At 42.1% G+C, this 15,612-nt stretch overlaps 1 protein-coding gene across 1 annotated transcript; it reads left to right on the forward strand.

Moving 5' to 3' along the window:
- Positions 1–1,064: 1,064 nt before the first annotated feature.
- s100z (S100 calcium binding protein Z) lies at positions 1,065–10,099 on the forward strand (the record flags this gene model as incomplete). The annotated part of the gene is made up of 2 exons (XM_080742818.1): positions 1,065–1,205; positions 9,938–10,099. The coding sequence occupies 2 exons, from the start codon at positions 1,065–1,067 to the stop codon at positions 10,097–10,099; spliced, it is 303 nt and encodes a 100-aa protein (XP_080598944.1).
- Positions 10,100–15,612: the final 5,513 nt, after the last annotated feature.

Consider the following 15,612-nt stretch of genomic DNA (forward strand, 5'->3'; position numbering starts at 1 on the left):
TAGCTCTATATTGTGACAGTAATCATTGCTATAGAGTGTTTGTTCAGTAACAGTGTTAAACAGCTCTATATTGTGACAGTAATCATTGCTATAGAGTGTTTGTTCAGTAACAGTGTTAAACAGCTCTATATTGTGACAGTAATCATTGCTATAGAGTGTTATCACTTCCAATTTCACTTAAATTAACAATTTAGGCATTTAGCAGACGCTCTTAATCCAGAACGTTTTACAATAAGTAGTCAATACATCAAAACAATAAGCAAGCTAATACATCAATACATTAAAAAATGTTATCTAGCTTTCATGTGTGGTCATTTAGGGCCTGCGGGCCATTTGCGGCCCACGGGGGGCTACTGTCTGGCCCACACCAACCCCAGTAATAATGGTGGTATAAGAGCAGCAACAATACTAGTATATCGTCGTTGTAGGGTGGAAACCTCGTATCTCCAAATTTGTACGTTCTTTCGCAAAGTAAAGCCCTGCTTCATCATTCAAGGCCATCTCACAAAAGTAGTGAAAACAGCAGATCTACAAGCACACAACGCCTCGCGGTGCGAGGCGTTGTGTGCTTGTAGATCGTCTGTTTTCACTAGTTTAAATCATTTTTAAAATGATAAATGCAAAACGAACGGTTTTGGACATTTTTCACCCGACAACGACAATATCTGAACTGTCGCTGGAGTAGCGGGAACGCCACCGTCGCCCCCTGCAATGTTGTGGCCCTCGGCTTGGTACCCTAGACATAATTCAATGTTGTGGCCCTCGGCTTGGTACCCTATAAACATAATTCAATGTTGTGGCCCTCGGCTTGGTACCCTAGACATAAATCGGCCCTTGGGGAAAACTAATTGGGGAACCCTGGCCTAGGATGAAGTCTGAAGAGGTGAGTCTTCAGGCCACGGTGGAAGCTAGTGTGTGTGTAATGTTTGCCCTTTCCCCTTCCGCCATGGCATCAGACTGGTGGTAGCAACCTTCACCATCCTTCATCATCCTTCATCATCCTTCATCATCCTACACCATCCTTCATCATCCTTCACCATCCTTCACCATCCTTCATCTTCATCATGCCCACGAAGCTAGAGGGAGCCATGGACGCTCTGATCACCGTGTTCTACAACTACTCTGGGAAAGACGGGGACAAGTACAAACTGGACAAGGGAGAACTGAAGGAACTGCTGACCAGCGAGCTCACTGACTTCCTAACGGTACCACAGCACATACAGCACTTAATAATACATCTAACTATAACACTAAAGGCCCATTCCCACTGGGCCAGATAACAGATAAAAAAAATCTGTCAGTTTTTTTTTGTTTTGTTTTTTGTATCTGTGACTGATATATATATATTTTTTTTTATCTGTATCTGCCATCCACTTGAATGGAAAAATATCTGGAGAAAGAGATTTCTTTTTTTTTTTTTTTTTAATCTGTTATCTGGCCCAGTGGGAATGTGTCTTAAGTCATGGTTATATGGTTATATATATATATATATATATATATATATATATATATATATATATATATATGTATATATATATATATGTATATATATATATATATACATATATAATTTACTTCCACAATGCGAGAGTCGCTGGGTTTTGTTTGACTTGTTCCTAGTGTTTATTGTTTAACACTTTGGGTAAATGTGTACATTTAGTGGATGCTACACATCCATATGAATAAAACCCCAGGGGTGGTGTGTTTATTTTTGGAACAGGGTTGTGACGTGATCGAAGATTCCCTTATGGGGATTTCAACACAAAAAAATAATAATGGGAAGCTGGGGAATAGCGCCCTCTAGTGTCAGTGACGTCATACTTGGATTAGTTTCCTGTAGCCAGATCAACTATTCCACAATCTCCCAATGCTATATAGAGTCTGAACTTCCGAGTAATGGAAGCTGGCATTCCCGCTCTCGAAAATATATTTTAAAACGTAATTTCTGGTAAGCAGCAATATATATATGCTTGTATTAATATTAGGATAAATGTGCACAACTCTAAAAAACTAAACAGAAGTGGGCAGGTGGCTTCACATCCACTTTATAGCTTCTCATGTCAGATACTCATGATCACAACTCAACAGTCTGGCCACGCAGAACTGTCTATACTTCGACGGTCTAACCACAACTTTCCAACATCCCATCATGCATTGCGCAGAAGACGTGCGGCAGCTTCCGGCGCCACAGCCGAGCGTGATCTACAAGCTCACAACGGGTTGCATCTGCGACGTGACGTGAGCTTGTATGTCTGCTGTTAACCGGAAGTGTCCCGCAAATGATGCTACAGTAAATTCTCGCGGAAACAGGTGGATAGCAGGGGTTTAGTAGTTTTCAGGCCAGGGACCCCTTAGCTGAGAGGGAGATAAAGCAGGGACCCCCACTACATATTGTATAAAATTGTGTTACATATTTTCATCGATTTGGATTCGTGTTAATAATGTGTTTTTCAGACATTTAACCAATTAAATCGTCGATACTAAATTTGACCTTTCACTCTGTACTTGGTCTTCTCTTTTTTTTCTTTTTACTCTACACCAAACCTCTTTGTCGAATCTGCAAGCTTGTAGATCTGCTATTTTTGGCTAAAGTTCTCCTCAGAATAAGATGGACAGACTGGTGATGGTGAGGTTATCTCAGAATAGGTATGCGAGGGTTCAAGTTGTTCATTTAAAATAATGATCCTACCACACACAGTTTTGGAGGACCCCCTGTAGTAACTCTGAGCACCCCCTAGGAGTCCGAAACCCCCGGTTGTGGACCCCTGGTCTACAGAATACAATACTCAACCCAGTCAGCGGACAGAGAACCAAAGCAGAGACAGAAGTTCATACATGTACTGTTGCTCAACAAGCTGTATCTATGGTTACAAATCTACCAGATCTACAAGATCACATTGTGACCTGCTATATTTTCAGCACACGACTCCGTCATAGTATGGACGATTAAGAGTCTTAGACATCTCACAGAGAGACAGCCTTGCTTACAGTTCTCAACCTGTGGGTCGGGACCCCAAATTATTTTGGATTAACTTAATGTGCAACAACCCAACATAAAGTTTAAGTATATAGAGGGTATCTGCACATTTCTAAAGTGACAATTTAAGGACTTTTTAACACCTCTAAAATGACAAATTGTCAAATATTAGAGGCTTAAATTGTGAAAATAGCTGACGAGCACTAAGAGATGAGGCATTAAATTTTGTATAAGACGGTTCTATTGTGAAAAAAGCAGATCTACATGCTCACAAAGCCTCGCGTCACAAGCGTTGTGAGCATGTAGATCTGCTATTTTCACAATTTCTGCCTCTAATAATTGACAATTTGTCCAATGTTTAATTTGTCATTTTAGAGCTGTTTAAAAAAAAAAATTGTCTAAATTGTCACTTTAGAGATGTGCATATACTGTACCCTCTAGTCTATACACTTGAACTTGTTACACTCATGTTGGTTTATTTACTGTTGAGTGAGAAAACAGTGTTACATATTAATTAAGTGAATCATCTGGGGGGACCCCTCTGGAGGTCCCGACCCACAGGTTGAGTCAAAGCCTCAGGTGTGTTGCTACAGTAGATCTTCACCGTCCAAATATAGACGCCCGTGATGTCATCAGGTCTCCATGGTGATGTCACCAGCGGGTCCCTGAGAACAGCGACAACAAACCAAGGTCCCTGAGCCTTTAGAGCACTTCCATCTCAGAGGGGTCCCTCAGGGCTGTGGACTGGGACCCCCCCCCCCCCCCCCCCCCCCGAGTCGACGTCGCATCACTTCGCCCAAAATAGCACATCTAATCAGTGGTGGAAAAAGTACTCACATGTTATACATAAGTACAAATATCAATACTGCAATAGGCCTATAAAAATACTCTTTTACAAGTAAAAGTTTGGATTTCAACATGTACTTGAGTACAACATTATTGGCGTCAACATGTACTTAAAGTACCAAAAGTAAAAGTACACATGTTTGAAAATAGCCGATCTACAAGCTCACAACGCGCATTGTGAGCTTGTAGATCTGCTATTTTCAAATAGCGTAGGTATAAATTAGGGCTTAAGTGGTTTATGTATGTTTTATAATAATACAATTTATATCTGCAAAATAACTAGTAACCCAAGTTTTCAAATAATTGTAGTGGAGTAAAAGTACAACATTTGGATCCGAGATGTAGTGGAGTAGAAGTAAAAGTAATGGAAATTGGAATTACTCAAGTAAAGTACAAATACCTCAAAATTGTACTCAAGTACAGTACTTAAGTGAATGTACTTAGTTACTTTACACCACAGCATGATGTAATGCGAGCTTATAGAAATAGGGAATTATCAGCCTGAAGTGTCCATATAAGTCCATATAAGCCATAATGACCAAGCAGCAAGACGTTATAGCACTTATTACCCGGCTAATAAATACAATTAATAATTTGACTCAAAACTAAAAACAAAACAAAGTATTTCCTTGTTTACAGACGGGCTGAAAGTATTCCACAAGTGAGTGCTGATCAAATAGAATCTCTGATACTAGGTTGTCTATTTCTCACCTCAAATGTTTTTAAAAACATTCTTGAGAGCAACGTTTAGTTGTAAATGACGCTGTGTGTTTGTTTACATGGTAGACATGTTGGATACAGCACTAAATTCACACAGTGCAGCAGGTGCTCTGAGCTTTAGTTTAGTTTAGTTGTAGTTTTTTTCGGTCATTGTTTACATTTAAAACAACATTCCATTTATAAGGCATTTATAATGCATTATAAGCTTAAAGCTTATAATGCCTACCCTTCTTATTATATATTTTTTGCATTTAGGCAGTGGTCCGTCATTCACCTATAATTCACCGCTGATTTCAGTGCTCGACCAATCAGAATCAAGCATTTAACCAAGCCGGGTAATAAAGGTAAAATAACCTTCTAGGCCGAAATTCTCCTTTAACGTTTACTGTATGTTTGGTGTGCTGGCAGTCCCAGAAAGACCCCAACCTGGTGGGGAAGATCATGTTTTAACCCATCCTGTAGGCTATTTATATATATTTAGCTGTATATTTGGGACTCTAGACTAGGTAGGGATAATACCAGAGCTTTATAGCATACATATGTTTACAATAAACGTCAAATTAATTAACACTGGAAGCCCCTTTACCAGGGGTCTTCAACAGGAGGCCAGAGTGAATTACTTGAAAACATGAATCCAAAATACACTGATGATTGTGCTGTCAAACGATTAAACTATGGGGGTCCCTGCTTCATCTCTCTCTCAACTAAGGGGCCCCTGCCCTATACATTAAAACAAGAGTATTAAACCCAATGGTTGTAAACAATAGAAATGTCATTATTCAAATTAGTTCATACTAATCCAATAGTTCTCTCAACCTTCCTTGTAAAAGCATTTTTAAAATACTGTACCAGCATGGTGGAGCAGTAAGTGGGAGATGAACCGAGATGGATCAGGGGATCTCAGAACGTTGGTAATCTCCATGCAGGAGCATCGCAGGGCCTGCCATTCATCCTCCTCTTCTTACCCTGAACAAAACACAAACACCAGCGTGAAACATATACTGCATCAGGGACGTGCAGAGAATGTTAGAGAGGCAGGGTCTGAACAGGGACGTGCTGGGCCCCTGATTCAGCCCGGGAAAAATAGTTGCAGAGGCCCTCATTGCGCGCTATAGAGAGAGATCTCTCTCTATAGCGCTGCTGCTACTCAAAGATTTGTGACAAAGTGACAAGCCAGTGGACCAATTACATGAGTTATATTTCGTCGTTGTCGGGTGGAAACCTTGTATGTCCAAAACCATTTGTTTTGTATTTATCATTTAAAAAATGATTTAAACTAGTGAAAACAGCCGATCTACAAGCACACAACACCTGCGTTGTGTGCTTGTAGATCTGCTGTTTTCACTACTTTTGTGCGACGGCCTTGTATGATGAATCAGGGCTTTGATTTGCGAAAAAAAATTACAAATTTGAAACTTGGAGATACAAGGTTTCTGCCCGACAGTGACGATTTACTTTATTGGCAGCCTAGCCCCCAAAATGTTACCACATTTTATTTAATTTCTTTTCCTAATGGCCGGCCTGGAGCGGCCGGGAATGAATCGGCCGTTCATTTCTAAAAGGGCCTTTTGGTGAAAATATTGAAAATAGCAGACCTCCAAGCTCACAATGTTGTGAGTTTGGAGGTCTGCTATTTTCGGTGCTTGATACCACACTGAACTAAGCATAATCAAGTGAATACTGGAGATGTGGCGTAACAGCATGGATTTCTACACAGAGAGGGCAATTCTTTCAACATGAGATGCTGCATTCAAGTTCAGGAGAGTTTGGACAAGGCAATTATCTTGCTGCCTTCAGGCATGGCATAGAAAGAGGGGGCATTTGAATTTCTTTCACCATAGTAAAAACTGCAGTCATGGTCTGAGAGGACACTTTTTCAGATGGATAAAAGGGTAGGGGCTCAAGCCCCCTTTGATTGACAGTTACTATCAAAACCTCCACCGGCTGTCTGTCTGTCACACGTCACACTTTTGCCCTACTCATATCTCCGCCACCGTTGCCCCTATCCATGCCAAACTTTGCACACACACACGCTCCTTGGCTGCCAAACCACAACCTCTTCACAAACCCCTCATTTCTCACATGGCCCTCTTCTAGCGCCACCATGAGGCCGATTCTTGCAAAACAAATTTTTGGACACTGCTCCTACAAATTTTGCCCTAAAATCACGCAAAGCGGTACACAGTATCTCTAAAGTCATGTCATCAACATGGATCTGTCCCATTTCCCATATTCCCTCCTGATTGGCTACCATTGCCTTCTAAAGTTTGTGTATGCGACCTGGCGGTCGCTTATCTCCCGATTAGGGAGTCTTTGATAATATTTGGAATTTATTTGAACACATGAAAAAAATTAACAAAGTTATTTTCAGTCAGTTCTAACCAAAATGGCAATTATCTCAACGTATTCCTCGCAACATAATCACTAAAATATTGTCACTGTCGGGCAGAAACCTTGTATCTCCAAGTTTCAAATGTGTACGTCTTTTGGTAAAGCAAAGCCCTGCTTCATCATGCAAGACCGTTGCACAAAACTAGTGAAAACAGCCGATCTACAAGCACACAACGCCTTGCGACGCGAGGCGTTGTGTGCTTGTAGATCTGCTGTTTTCACTAGTTTAGTACATGTTATAGATGATAAAAACAAAACGAACGGTTTTGGACATACAAGGTTTCCACCCGACAACGACGATATGCTATAAATATAAGGTGCTGGGTGTGAAAATTATAATGTAGGGGTGCCTCGGATTAAAGAAAATATATATTTATGGGGTGCCCTGAGACAAAAAAGTTTGAGAACCCCTGGGTTAAACTGTATGTTCTGATGTGTTCCCATCAGTCCCAGAAAGACCAGATCATTACACAATGCTTGCCACTGCCCGAGTTGCCCGAGCTGTGCCCAGTGTCTTCTCATGCCACTGCCCGAGTTGCCCGAGTTGTAATTTTATCATAATTAATGATTTTACATGAATTGCCTACAGTACGTCGCTCCGGCATGGACGGATTAACCCCTGCGAGGGCCCCGGCCCCTGGCCAATATTTTTTTAGGGCCCCCCCACCCTCCATCATAACCCCCCCCCCCCCCCCCCTCCCTCCCTCCTGATGCACACTACCCAGCTCGTATTTTAAGCCATGATTATCATCTGCGGGCCAAGAAAGCACCTGTAGACAACAGAGCAGGGGCCCACACATTAGATTTGTAATTAATGTATACATTTAATTTTAGTAAATTGTCAATGACCACGCGGCCCAGTTCCCCCAAGGGCCCCTGAGAGCCAAGGGCCCCTGGCAACGGCCCCACCGGCCCAATGGTTAATACAGCCCTGCGCAGGGCCAGATTAACCCTTCATGGTGCCCTGGTGCTTGGACCGTGTTTGGTGCTCCCCCCCCCCCCGCGCGCGCGCGCGCTTTGGCGACCTGCGGTAGCCGCTGGCGCGGACACACACGGCCGCTTAGACATAGATAGGAACAGAGAAAGTCATTATGAGGACGCGCGCGCACACACACACACACACACACACACACACGCACGCACGCACGCACGCACGCACGCACGCACGCACGCACGCACGCACGCACGCACGCACGCACACACACACGCACCACTGCTCACTTCAAACTTGGTTTGATTTTTTCCCCCCTAATCGTATGGTCTCATTTGTTATATGAGATACATAAAGGTTTCCTGTGCAAATAAGCCTTAAAGCTTACTAGGATATCCTTTTAGTTGACCTTGTACCAGTGAACTTTGAAACTGTACCTTTTCCTATGCAAACTTATAATAGTCTTCAATCAATCAAATAATCGGGATAGATAGCACCTTAACTCTGCAGCCAGCACTGAGGCGCTCCAACCAGTTGTGCATACTACTAGTATCCACCAAACATTTCCTCAAAACTCTTAAGTGTAACCACTAACCAGTCATGACAGCAACGTTAGCTTAGCTTAGCTCATGTGAATATTTTGTGTTTACAGTGAGAAACACTACAAACACTAATACCGGTAATGTAATTTCCTCTTCATAGCACTTAAAACACAGACAGCAGGGCATAGCATGAACCATTATGTATTCTCCACATATTTACCTGAAACAGGGAGAAGAGTGTATGGAACAACACAGATGTCTTCTCTCATTCAAAGGTCTGTAGCATAGCAGACTCCATCTCAGAGTAGGTCATTACAGGCATTACTAGCCGATTCTCTTCACTATAGAAATACTATGAAATACAATGAATCAACTAGGGAAAAAGAAGGAAAGAAGGGGGGCACTGGGAAAACCACTCCTACACACACAAACAAACCTCCTCGCTAATGGGGAGGAGGGAAAAAAAGATGTGGGGAAAAAAGCATGCTTGAGCCTGCCCTTGAGGATGGTGCCCCCTTGTGGTTTGATGCCCCGTGCTGCAGCACCTTCAGCCCGTGCATAAGTCCGGCCATGGCCCTGCGCTCCGGTCCCGTGTCCCGTGTCAAAAACAGACTTTTAGAGCCAAAACATGGCAAAAAATACATGTTTACGTCTTCATCTTACTGTCTGTCTGTCTGCTGCGGCCATCTTACACTGTGTCATGTGACCCACGCTGGACCAATCGTGTGACTAGATTGTTACACAAGGCCAAAGATATTTAATTAATGAAGATAGCTCAACCTCATTGGAACCACTAGAGTGCGACATTGTACACAAATCCTACAAACAGACTCCTAAGTGGGCGCCGGCTCTGACGGCAAATCTCGCGCACGTCCTGTTTACTGGTGCTATAGATCCCGCGAGAATGTGTTGCTGGGACAGCTAAAGAGCAATAATAAAGTTGACTTTCTCAGTTGTTGTGTCGCTGAAAAAAGCCACGTTAGTATGACAATTTTGTTAATATTATGTGGCTTGTGATGATCTGGTCCAATATTTAGTTCAGTGACTATAGCTTCTGAACTATAATTCTGCTCTGTGTTCACGTTAGCTCTCTCATTGTAAATGAATAGACTCCAAACATGCTTCCGCCTCCTAAAAAGGTATCTACCTACGTCACACAGAGACAGGAAGTTCGGGTCTAATCCACCCTCTTGCTATCGCCCTCTTGGACAAGGCCCATCGCTGCAGGAAAAGACCCAACCTCCCCCAGCCAATCACAGTCAAAGCAGCGGTGGTTGCGCAATCTCACTGGCACTGAGGAAAACCATTAACCCTTTGTTGCTGGCGGCCGATGAAGTGTGTAACTAGAGACTCTCATCGTTCATATGGTGCATGGTTTGACATTCTCACACCAACACAGAATTAGGAAAAAAAATGTAAAAAAAAAAAAAGGGTAAAAAGTTGGTGGCAAGTCGAGGGTAAGTCGATATTTAATGGTAGCAATAAATGTGTTAAACTGTATGTTTGGCATGTTCTGTGTGTTCCCATCAGTCCCAGAAGGACCCCAACCTGGTGGAGAAGATCATGAATGACCTGGACTCCAACCAAGACAACGAGGTGGACTTCAACGAGTTTGTGGTTCTGGTGGCGGCGCTCACCGTGGCCTGCAACGACTTCTTCCAGGAGCAGCAGAAGAAGAAGGAGACGCAGTAGATCTAGACCAGGGGTCGGCAACCCAAAATGTTGAAAGAGCCATATTGGACCAAAAAAAAAACCCAAAACAAATCTGTCTGGAGCCGCAAAAAATATATAAAAGCCTTATATATTGTCGTTGTCGGATGGAAACCTGTGTATGTCCAAAACTTCGTTTTGAATTTATCATTTAAAAAATGAACTAAACTAGTGAAAACAGCCGATCTACAAGCACACAACGCCTCGCGGTGCGAGGCGTTGTGTGCTTGTAGATCTGCTGTTTTCACTACTTTTGTGCGTCAGTTTGTAATGATGAAGCAGGGCTTTACTTTGAAACTTGGAGATACAAGGTTTCTGCCAACAATGACGATAAAGAAAATCGTTAAAACAAAAAATAAATTTTCCCCCCCTATCTTTTTCCATTTTCATACATTTTTGAAAAAGCTCCAGGGAGCCACTAGGGTGGCGCTAAAGAGCCTCTAGAGCCGCGGGTTGCTGACCCCCGATCTAGACCCATGACCCATGCTTTGACGTTTATATTACGACTCGGTCGGAAATAGCAGATCTACAAAGCTCACAACCGGCATCTGAATTTACTCCGCGCCGGAGACTCCCGTATACATGTTTTAAAATGATTCAAAATCCGTCACAGTTTTTTCAAGATTTCTGAAAAGCCGACATACAGTATAAAATAGGTTTATTAAAGTGGTAAAACTGATTTCGATGCGATATCAACTCATTTTGCTGGGGGCCCCCAGGGGGTCCCCGAACCCCACTCTGAGAACCACTTGTTGTAGATCTTGTAGATCTGTTATTTCCAACGGCGAGCGACTAAGTATGAACCGGCCTCCACAGTTCAACCAACCAAACTCCTAACACTTCTATTGTCTGTCATCATATTAAGAATTAGCATTTGATTTTCCCATTTAAAAAGATGATTTGACCAGTATTCATAGCCAGAGGTCATGACAGTGTCAACATTCACAGACATAACGTGTCTGTAGCGAGACCTGACCATATCCGGGGCAAATGTGGGATTTGTTAAGAGAAAAATACAATAACAATGAAAAACATGTTGGTTCCAATTTGTACGCTCTCAGAGTTCCAGAGCTGTAAGGGTACATTTGGATATAGGAATGGTAAAAGGAATCAAAATCATTAAAATTCCAAATCTAATCTTATTGTGTTGATGTAATGTGAGATTAAAACACTATTCATGTTTTGTTCAGAATAGGAACTGACTTGATAATTGTAGAAATACTATTGTTTTATAATGTATAGGCGCATTAGTATAGACACTATGGCACATTAGTACACATTTAGGTCTACATGTATGTGTTTCTGGTAATATCGACGGTTCATTTTGCATGTCTGTGGACATGCAAAAAAGATAATGTTGATGAAGTTGGTAATGATATGATGACTGCTGTTTATAGGCCAAATCTGAATGTTTAGAAACCAACAGAACAAATGATGTAACTAATTTACAATATGTGACTGTCTTGCATACAGACTATAATAGAGAAATAGAGCAGGGGTTTTCAAAGTGGGTGACGGGGCACCCTGGGGTGCCGTGACGGCAGTCCAGGGGTGCCGCGAGATAATTTGATAATATTTGGAATTTATTTGGACACTTGAAAAAATATTTAGTATCATTTTAAACTTGAAGTACAAAGTTATTTTCAGTCAGTTCTAACAAAATGGCTGTTATCTCAACGTTTTCCTCATAACATAATCACTAAAATATCATCACTGACGGGCAGAAAGCAAAGTAAAGTAAAGCAAAGCCCTGCTTCATCATACAAGACTGTCGCACAAAACTAGTGAAAACAGCAGATCTACAAGCACACAACGCCTCGCGATGGGAGGCGTTGAACGGCTTGCGTTGTGAGGCGTTGTGTGCTTGTAGATCTGCTGTTTTCAATAGTTTAGTACATTTTATAGATGTTAAATACAAAACGAACGGTTTTGGACATACAAGGTTTCCACCCGACAACGACGATATGCTATAAATATAAGGTGCTGGGAGTGAAAATTATAATGTGCCTCGGATTAAAAATATATTTATGGGGTGACCTGAGACAAAAAAGTTTGGGAACCCCTGAAATAGAGAATCTACTCAACCATGTTGAGTGAGAATGAAAGGCAGGGTGTTTCACAATATCAAAACCCATCTAGACATGAGGTCCATTGTAAAAACGCCTTCTAATCCCTAAAAGTTTTCTTTAGTTTAGTTTAGTATAGTTTCTGTCGGGTGGAAACCTCATGCGTCCAAAACTGTTACTTTTCAGAGGTAGCAGACCTACAAGCGCGAAACGCGACCCTTCGTGATCGAGCTAACAGATCTGCTACTGTACTTTTGATGCTTCTGAGTGGGGCTCTCAGTATATGATCAAGCATGGCATTCGTTTACGTTTAAAAGTTTAAACGTTACAATAACGAGATAAGAGGTTTCTTCCGGACAGCAACGATGTATAGCTGATATTTAGCGAAATCTAAGATACAGCAGATGCTTTACCACAGGGGTCTTCAACAGGGGTTCCGGGACCCCTAGGGGGTCCTCAGAGTCACTACAGGGGGTCCTCCAAATATTTGTGTGATAGAAACCTTTTTTCTCCTTTTTTTATATTAACCACTTGAACCCTAGCATCCATATTCTGAGAACTTTAGCCAAAAAACAGATCTACAAGCTCACAACGCCACGCAGCGCGAGGCGTTGTCAGCTTGTAGATCTGCTATTTTTGGCAAAGAAGTTTGGTGTAGAGGGGAAAAAGAGCAGACTAAGTACAGAGTGAAAGGTCAAGTTTATTAAATATTGACGGTTCAAGTGGTTAAATATCTGAAAACACAAATTGACATGAATTCAAAATACACTGAGGATAGTACTGTCAAACAATGAAACTATATGGAATCTACTATATGGAAAAAAGTTTGTGGGGGTTCCTTCTTCATCTCTCTCTCAACTAAGGGGTCCTTGGCCTATAGGCTTTTTTAAAGTGAACAATACACTGATTCTCTCCTCATTTAAGAAGAGACCTGTTCTATCAAATAGCTCATTTATCTCTGGTCAACTACACCAGTGGTTCTCAACCTTTTCAGCCCACGACCCCCAAATAATCACATTTTAACTGGGGACCCCCCACCCTGACGAGCACTAAGAGTTGAGCAATTACATTTGGTATAACACGGTTCTATTGTGAAAATAGCAGATGCTCACAACGCCGAGCATGTAGATCTGCTATTTTCACAATTTCTGCCTCTAATATTTGACAATTTGGTCAAAGTTTAATTTGTCATTTTTAATAAAAGTGCAGATACCCTCTATACACTTAAACTGTATGTTGGTCTGTTTAATGTTGAGTGAGAAAACAATGTAGCACATTAAGTTAATCATCTGGGGACCGCCCAACATAATGTGGGGACCGGGACCCCCCCTGGGGGTCCTGACCCACAGGTTGAGAACCACTGTACCAGAGCAGAGCATTGCAGGCCCACTTAAAAAATCTGACCACTTAACATGCCTCCTTGTCGCGGTGGATTTGGCCTATGAACACGGAGGAACTCATGACTGTAACTTCTGTTGTCCTAACTGTTTATTTACAATAAAAATCATTTTGTGAATTTGTAAACTGACGTATGCTTTTTTTTTTTCTTCTAAACTCTGACATCCGAAATGAAATGATTTCACTGGTTCATATACTGTATTAGTGATGCTAACGGTTCTCAGCCAGAAGAATGTACAAGCTGCACTTGTAGATCTGTTGTTTTCACTTTGGCCAAAACCTTGTCCTATTATGTATGACACGCCCAGAATGGAGGGTATGCACGTGACATCATCATCGTACCAGGAAGTCATGCAGTAGTGGCAAAACAATACTTTTCTGATCTTGACAGCAGTGCTTTGTTCTACCTGATACTTGGGTATAATATGGGGCTGTTAAGTCTGACATCATTTTGTAGGCAGAGGAGAATTTTTGCCCCCAGTGCCCGTGAATCTTTTTACAATTTTTACTATTTACACATTTTTCTTCTCTTTGTTGTTGAAAGGAAAGTGTTAGAATTATACTTTAGTCGTTATTTTTGTCTCGGATCTGTTGAAATAGCTAGGAACAGATATTGACAATAAATCTGCTTGGAGGTCTGACTACAAAATGATGTCACGGCTTAAAAGCCCCATAGGCCTACGCCGTAAAAAAAGAAAAGAAAGAAAGAGCGTCTGCCCTCGTGAACCTTTCAAAGTAGAGTACCTGGTAGGCATTAAATATGCACTGACTGGCGTATGCCCTGGCCACAGGAATAGCCACAGAGCGTATGCCCTAAAGAAATCCTGACAGCCCAAACATCCACACAGAAAAGTCCTGTCTGATTGCATTAAACGACATTAAACTCACTTTGCCACTCGATCTGCCATTCACTTTATGCATGTGCTTACCCTCTGTAGGGCTCACTAAATCAGGGGTTTTCAAAGTGGGTGACGGGGCACCCTGAGGTGCCGTGACGGCAGTCATGGGGTGCCGCGAGATCATTTGATAATATTTGGAATTTATTTGGACACTTAAAAATACATTTAGTATCATTTTAAACTTGAAGTACAAAGTTATTTTCAGTCAGTTCTAACCAAAATGGCTGTTATCTCAACGTTTTCCTCGCAACATAATCACTAGAATATGCTATAAACATAAGGTGCTGTGAGTGAAAATTATGAATATAATGTAGGGGTGCCTCGGATGAAAAACATATTTATAGCAGTGCCTTGAGCCCGAAAAGTTTGGGAACCCCTGCTCTAAGGATTCATGTGCAGTATGCATGTTATGCTTGACTCACTGATTCACTGCATTGGAATGTATGGCCATGCAGGAATCCAGACCAGTGTACTGTACACTGTATGGGAGGTGGGGCTGTACTGTAAGCCCAGGCTCCTCCATACTGTATGTACAGTACAGGGACATGCAGAGAATGTTAGAGAGGCAGGGGGTGACATTTCTAAAAGGGCCTTTTGGTGAAAATGTTGAAAATAGCAGACCTCCAAGCAATGTAGTCTGATGCCAGGCCATTGTTGTGTGTACAGTTTCAATGTACAGATTATTGTAGTTCTTGGTTAACCAACAATCCTATTATTCATGTTGATCTCTACTTACTACTGTATGTGATAGTAAAAGTCAATAAAAGCTGGACTATGAACCTTGAACTTGGTCCAAGCCTCGGCACGCCGCTTCAGTGTCGTTCTCAGCTACAGTAAGACGTGGAGGCAGATGGGAGCGGCGTCGCCGTGAGGAAGGCCAGGAGGAGGAGGAGCAGCTGGGCTTCAACCAAACATTCTGGAACCACAGCCAAGAGGAGTAACACGACACACTGCACATGGAGAGAGAGGGTGTCCACAGTTCACTGTACACACACTGGAGAGAGAGAGAGAGAGAGAGAGAGAGAGAGAGAGAGAGAGAGAGAGAGAGAGAGCAGGAACATGCTGGCCATTGGGAAAAGCGGGACAACTCCTGAACGGCCAGTTCATTCCAGGCCGGCCATTAGGGAAAAAA

Source organism: Nannobrachium achirus (assembly GCF_963921795.1).
Source record: "Nannobrachium achirus genome assembly, chromosome: 15".
NCBI classification, from domain to species: domain Eukaryota; kingdom Metazoa; phylum Chordata; class Actinopteri; order Myctophiformes; family Myctophidae; genus Nannobrachium; species Nannobrachium achirus.